Source organism: Berghia stephanieae, chromosome 7, assembly GCF_034508935.2.
Source record: "Berghia stephanieae isolate SIO BIC M18660-M18661 chromosome 7, UCSD_Bste_1.3, whole genome shotgun sequence".
NCBI classification, from domain to species: Eukaryota; Metazoa; Mollusca; class Gastropoda; order Nudibranchia; family Aeolidiidae; genus Berghia; species Berghia stephanieae.
The window spans coordinates 53,946,499-53,953,998 of record NC_088366.1 but is presented as its reverse complement, the minus strand read 5'-3'; the positions used below and the strand labels follow the sequence as shown (position 1 = coordinate 53,953,998).

The window sequence follows — 7,500 nt, the reverse complement described above, 5'->3', positions numbered from 1 at the left end:
ATTATATTAATGACGCGTGTTTTTCTGGTTTTTCTCAGCTCTCACTCTATCAAAAGTTGTAAAAATTTGTGTCAACCTTTGAATCAATTTGTCTTAACCTAATATATATTTTGGACCGTGTTGATGCCATATCATAAAAGTTTTCTTCTTTAAGACCTATATATACTACTTTAAAACCGCTGTCATAAAATTCGAGATTTTACAATGTAAAAAATGTGACTAAGTTACGCACCACAAAGCATGAGATGAATTCATCATTTTTCTATGAGTTCACTTGTTTCCGAATAAAGACAATTCGCTTTAACTCGTATAAACTTATGTAGTTTGCATTAAATTTTGAATTTTACTATTCATTTCATATTATCTACATCATGTCGAATTACCAACGCCTGATATGAAATCTCTAGCTTCAAATCGTTTGAAATAACTCAATCTTGTCAAATGAACAATGAATCCTGTTTATACACCCTTACATTACAAAGCATTTCTCGTGGTGGAATTTCATCTGCCAGGTTTGTGCCCATGATAGAAATGAGTCAAGATCATTCTGTAATATGTCTGCCTCGTTCTGGGTTTCAAGGACTCGAAATAAGAGGCTGTTATCGGCGAACAGTTTGAGATAGTAAGAGTTGATATGTTTTTCCTAAGTCGGTCATGAATGTTAGAAAGCAGAGCGGTCCAAGGACAGTTCCTTGAGGTACTCCCAATAAAATGTTGCACTTCTCACTTCCATATCCATCTAGGAATACTTCCTGAGTTCTATTGCAGAGCCAGTCTTCAAGCCAAGAAGTAGTTTGTAATCCTTCTGTTTTTGGGTCGTTTTCTTCATCAATGGTCTTTTCGGCGGACTTTGAGTCGATGTTTTTAATTCCATGGTGTTCCAGTTTTCTGAGGAGTCGTCTATGTGGTACACTATCAAATGCCTTCGAAAAGTCAAAAACAAGTAGATCTAGATCTATTTGTTTTCTGCTGTCTAATGCCTTTCCTATTTTTTCTATGGTGTTTAGGAGCTGGCTTTCACAAGATCTATGTTTCCGGAAACCATGTTGATAATATACTGGCACATTATGTCTTTCATAGTGCTCCATTATTGAATGAAACACAATGTGCTCAGGTACTTTACATGTGACAGACGTCAGCGATACTGGTCTGTCTGTAGTTCGAGGCAATATCTCGTTTCCCTTTTTTGTATATGGTAGTGACCAATGCATGTTTCCAGTCTTTGGGCACACGGTCTGTGTCGAGTGACTGTTGGAAAATAATGCATAGATAGGGAATATTTATTTTGCGTATTCTTTGAGGATCCTGTTAATGATGATGTGTTAATGATGTTTGCTTTCACTGTGGTGTCAGTAGTTTCCGTTCCATCCGGTTTTTTTTGTAAAACTGCTATGCCTGATGTATTCCTGTTTTTAAATGTGATGTATTTCCAGATGCCATCGTTTCGGTTTATATTAGAATCGGAGTCAGCTTTGAGCATGTCAGTGACATATTTGTCATGCTCTTTCTTAGGTTGTGTGTTTATTTCCTTACGAAGAGCTCTAAAATTGTCCCAGTCCTGGTTTTTATTGGTCCGTTTTGCTAAGTTGTAGCGACGCTGCTTTTATCGGATTAGACACTTGATGTTTCGTGTCATCCAAGGCAAGTGTTGTTTTCGACTTAAGATTTTGCTCGGGATGTGTTTATTGACTGATTCCATGATGGTTGTCTGGAAACTCTCCCCATTTTTATTTATATCATTTAAATTTGCTTAGTTTTCAAAAGCTTCAAAGTTGTCTTTAAGGTCATTCATAAATCCCGTTCGTGTTTACTTTTGACTATACAAATACTTTTCTCAATGGCTTTTGCCTGATTTATAGATAGTTTAACTTTAATTTCAAATTTTACAATGCCATGATCACTCATTCCGGGAAGAACTTGTATGTTTTGGATAAGGCCAGGATGTTTGCTGAGGATGATGTCAAGTGTGTTTTCCCCACGAGTTGGTTGCAAGACTGTTTGGGTCATGCTGAAGTCTTGTCGATTTGTAGCTTCTTTTCATTTATTTGTTTGCCATATTGTGGATTTGGTTTGACGCTTATGTTTTCCCAGTTGATATCAGGGAGGTTGAAGTCTCCAGCAAGAACTGTATGTGGTGGAGTTTTCCTATTATTGTAGATTTTTGACACTGATTAGTAAAATTGTTCCATTACAATTATTCCGCTGGACGGTTGTCTATAAAAGCCACCAAAGAGGATTTATTCTCCAGGCAGTGATATTTTAGTCCAGACAATTTCGCAGTCAGTGTCTGCATTTCTCTCGACTGATTTTATATTATATTGCTTTCCACCGCTATTAAGACGCCTCCTTCGCCTAGTGCACGGTCCTTCCGGTAAGGGGGTGGGTCGAGGTAGTTGTCAGTAAATATGGATTTTCTGTCAATATCTTTGTTTAAGTGTGTTTATGTTTCAATGAGAACACTGGGACGGTGGGTTTGTATTAGATGTTCCAGTTTAAACGTTTTATTTACGCTAATTATACTACGACAGTTCGTGTTTATAACAGTGATTTTGTTCCTTGTATTTGTTCCTCCCCTCTTCCTACTTTGATCGCTGGGTTGGTCTAAATTGTCTTTGTGTGTATTTGATTGTTGTGTGTTTGTAATCATCATTTCTGTAGGCTGGCACAATCGCTTTAATTCATGATTAATTATGGGTGTACGAAAACGATGACGTTTATTAATGAGTTGTGATCGATATAATTTGGGACTGGGTCTGTGACCACCGACTATGGTTTCAATTGTGTGTTGTTTACGACGACCGCCACGATTGTCTCATCGTGAACAATGGTGAGAACTTTTACGTTGTGAATATTGATAATAAATATTACGTTCTGACGATGAAAGGATAGCAATTAGTAAGGCTCCCAAAATAGCTGATAAAAACAGTTCATGATGATAAAACGTAAATTAAATACTCTTCAACAGTCGTAACGTCACTTCCTTCCTAATGACGTATGGTAACTTTGGCTCTAAACTATCGGAACAATGGCGGACGCCCGTAAGAAATATTTCTCCGACGAGCATAAAAGCGTATTATATCCAGAAGAAAAAAACCCATAAATTTGATCATGTTTTGACTTTTAAACATTCTGATCACAAGGCATATGAAAAGGGAATGAAAAGTTCTAGCCAGCATGAAGAATAAAAAAGTAATGATTCTCTTTGTTTAGAACCAATATGGCCGCTGTTGCTGGCGACGTGACATCAGACTATTGAATCGAATTGTATTCATTGCGTTGAAATGTAAAAAGTCACAATTTACTAAATAAAAAGTCTACTTTTTAAACCATTATAAATTGCACAAGGAGATTCTACAGGCAGTCACACACAAGTTGATATAAAAATCCAGTGATAAAATGAGGGATAAACACATAAAAATCACAGTAATATCCAGAGCAAATGACACACGTCAGTCGATAAGGCGTGTTACATTCATTCCATACATACATCTGAGTGTATTAGTATTAAATAAGATAAAGAAATGACACCATTGAACCATGCATCACGGTAAAATAAAGAAAATGAAGGTTGTTGAAGAAGATTACCCAATGTCGATACTTAAAATATAATCCAAATAGATAAATCGTCGAATAAAACGTACTCTCCACATCTCTCGAAATTACATTACTACTTACCTGGGTATAATCCTCATTTCCGAATAATGTAAAAGAACAAAAAATTGTAAAATTCTATAAAAACGATTCTTAGATACAGTAGACTCAAAAGGACGTCCACCATGTTTAACCGGAAATAGTAGTACTTTTTGTTTTTGGTGTTGTTGTTGTTATTGTTGTTGAACACATATACGTATTTGTGGAAACACTGTATCTTAAATTGATGAATTTCTACTTTTGACCAGTTTACATTAAATCTAATCCTCTTTGGCATAAACACAAGCTGTTTAATTTATCAATATTTTGCAATCAAAATAATATTGGAAGCGCGTAATGTTCATTTTCATTTGTATTCATCAGTAATGTGTATTGATATATTATAAAATGATGACATATTTAAGGATTGCCATTCGTCCCCTCATATGTAGATACTGTGTGTACATCGTTCAAGTTCCAATTAACCGAACAGTCCATTTTAACGAATTTCTTCAAAATGGATAAGTGGAAAATTCATAATTCTGATACTGTAAATCATCTATGAGTTCCGATCCTTGCCAGATCGATATTAATATAGCTGTTATTAGCGAAATCCTGTCCTATTATTTTAAAATTAATTCAGATGTTCATGCAAACCTGTGCAGCTGCGCATTGATCGACAGCTGAGGAAAAAAAGAAGAAAAACACGTGCCACTTATTAAAAATCTGACTATAGTGCAAATACCTCTATATCTACCACTTATACCGCTTTTACAACTACTGATACTCGTCCCAGGGTAGCGGGATAGAATGTATTATCATCAGGAGAAGTAAGGCAACTCCTTCCTTCCGCATCATGCAGGAGACCCTTGTGTAAAGTCGAGTACCTATTGAGCCTCCCTAACGGGATTACGTGAAGTCCTGGCAACAGGGAATGGATGGGCACGGGAGCAGTTGAAAATGCTCAGTACTGGTTCGCATGTCCATGACGCTGGGCCATAGGATTCTAGTATGAAGGAAGAATGGCCAAGGCTACGGCCTTCTAAAAGCACTGCGATCTCAGAAAGCAATGGCAAACTACTGAGTGTCAAGTAAACAAAATGAAAAACCGAACGAGAAAAAGTAATCGTCATATATCCACTGATGCCCCCCCCCCCCCCAACCACCACTACCCCCTACCATGTCTGATGGGACTAGAACTAGTATTGGGGATGAGATGGCCACCCTGTCTAGTACAACCTATGCCTCTTCGACACAATACGATACCTGGTGCTGGCCACCCTGTCTAGTACAACATATGCCTCTTCGACGCTATGCAATACCTGATGCTGGCCACCCTGTCTAGTACAACCTTTGCCTCTTCGACGCTATGCAATACCTGGTGCTGGCCACCCTGTCTAGTACAACCTTTGCCTCTTCGACGCGATACAATACCTGGTGCTGGCCACCCTGTCTAGTACAACTATGCCTCTTCACGCGATCAATACCTGGTGCTGGCACCCTGTCTAGTACAACTATCTCTTCACGCGATCAATACCTGGTGCTGGCCACCTGTCTAGTACAACACTATCCTCTTCACGCGATACAATACCTGGTGCTGGCCACCCTGTCTAGTACAACCTATGCCTCTTCGACGCGATACAATACCTGGTGCTGGCCACCCTGTCTAGTACAACCTATACCTCTTCGAACGCGATACAATACCTGGTGCTGGCCATCCTGTCTAGTACAACCTATGCCTCTTCGACGCGATGCAATACCTGGTGCTGGCCATCCTGTCTAGTACAACCTATACCTCTTCGACGCGATGCAATACCTGGTGCTGGCCACCCTGTCTAGTACAACCTATGCCTCTTCGACGCGATGCAATACCTGGTGCTGGCCACCCTTTCTAGTACAACCTATGCCTCTTCGACGCGATGCAATACCGTGCTGCTTTAGTGACAACATCACTAGTGCAATATGATTACGAAGACAAACTATACTCTTCTTACGCGATGCAATACCTGGTGCTGGTCCACCCTTTCTAGTTAAAATCATGCCTCTTCAGACGCTGATGCAATACCTGATTGGTATTCTATGTGAACAACATCGACTTTGCTGAAATTTAAAATGATAAACGGAAAGGACATGAACTAAACTTTTTGGTTTGATACCTTTGTCAATTTTGTATCTATTATAGTTTTGAAAATACAAGAATGGCGTCAAGACTTTTCAGTCCACCCTTGTATATCTATAATATTTTGATTTTGTATTTATCTTCAGTGGTTCAAGACATTGGAAACATGAAGAATCAATCAGCTCTTTCCCAAGGTAAGTCTAGTGTTAAATTCGATATAATTCACTCATCGCTTCAACTTGTTATTATATCGGAGTGAAACAATAGTCAATAAATACGGCAGAGAAGTCGTGACGCCAAGCCTTCTATCAACTTTTCCGGTTCCAAACTATTAGAAGTGTATATGTAACCACTCCTTTGGAAGACTAATAATGAATAGGTCACATATTGAATCATAAGCTGGCATAACTATGTTAGTAGCAGGATGTATATGCAGATTCTTAGGATTATGGGACTTACAAATGGAAGGATGGATGATCGTTATTGACGACCAGCATATATTTAGACTAAAAATTAAGATACCACCCACTCTGAAACCGGAATATCTATCACACAAGGTTTGTATTCAGCCCCCCCCCCCCCCCTTGAAGAGTGGTTTTACACTTCCATTAAGATTGGAACCAGTTTTGTTTTTTGTTTTTCTGACATCACACTTTTTATTCCCATTGTTATATAATTAAAATGACCAGAAACATAATTGGTTAGTTTGATGTTGTTTTTTTTTTTTTTTTTGTTTTTTTGTTTTGTTTTTTTGCACTTCAATAGATAGAATGCGCTTGGCCAAGGAGTTCACAACATTGCCATCCGAAAGTATAACGGACCAACACGCAATCTCTGTGTAACCATGAACTTTTATAGTCTGGTTAATACAGTTTAGTGAGAACAACTCACAAACGCGGATGGCAAAAACAATAACAAAGGCCTGAGTGACGTCATCTGCATACTATCTATCGTCTATATCTGCCATTTTTCCTCAAAGAAAAACAAATTTACTCAAAGTTCCAGGAAGTTCAAAGAAACTAAATTAATATCACTCAGCTTTTTATTATAGTTTTCTTTCGCCAGCCATTTTCATGAGTAGTTTTCACTAAATCCTATCAATCAGACTATAGATAGGATGCGCTTGGCTAAGGAGCTCATAACATTGCCATCCGGAAGTATAACGGACCTACACACAAAACTGTGTGTATCGTTGACTATGAACGTTTATAGTCGGGTTAATACCGTTCAGTGAGCATTACTCATAAACGCGGGTGGCAAAAAATAATAACAAAGACCTGAGTGACGTCATCTTTGAACTATCTATATAAACGTTCAAGATTAGACATAGTTTTGTGTTATGGTACGTTATATCCGGCTGGCGGATGCTATGGGCTTTTTGGCTTAACGCATAACATCTACACACTCAAATGTTGCAAATTATATCACAATTGTTTGTGGCGTTTCCATCGGTAGTCTTTCCATTTTCACCTTTTCTTTATCATCATCATCATCATCATCATCATCATCATCATCATCATCATCATCATCACCATCATCATCATCATCACCATCATCATCATCATCATCATTATCATCATCACCATCTTCACACCATCCTCCCATACAAACATTTTTTTTTTCCAGAAACGCCCCGGATTGCCTTCAGTTATGGCTACGCTTATAACACTAAGAAATTAAGCCAAATGAGTACGCTGATATTCACGGAGAAAATTATGAACATAGGAGATGCATACGACAACTCGAACGGT

General features: G+C 38.2%; 1 protein-coding gene across 1 annotated transcript in view; it reads left to right on the top strand.

The window, feature by feature from the left end:
* Positions 1–7,500, top strand: part of LOC144977499 (uncharacterized) — a 17,345-nt gene that overhangs the window by 7,124 nt on the left and 2,721 nt on the right. Inside the window, exons 5-6 of the mRNA XM_078922795.1 lie at positions 5,896–5,943; positions 7,376–7,500. The exon at positions 7,376–7,500 is cut by the window's right edge and continues 67 nt beyond it. Of these exons, the coding sequence (XP_078778921.1) occupies positions 5,896–5,943; positions 7,376–7,500 (173 nt within the window). The remainder of the gene's footprint in view (positions 1–5,895; positions 5,944–7,375) is intronic.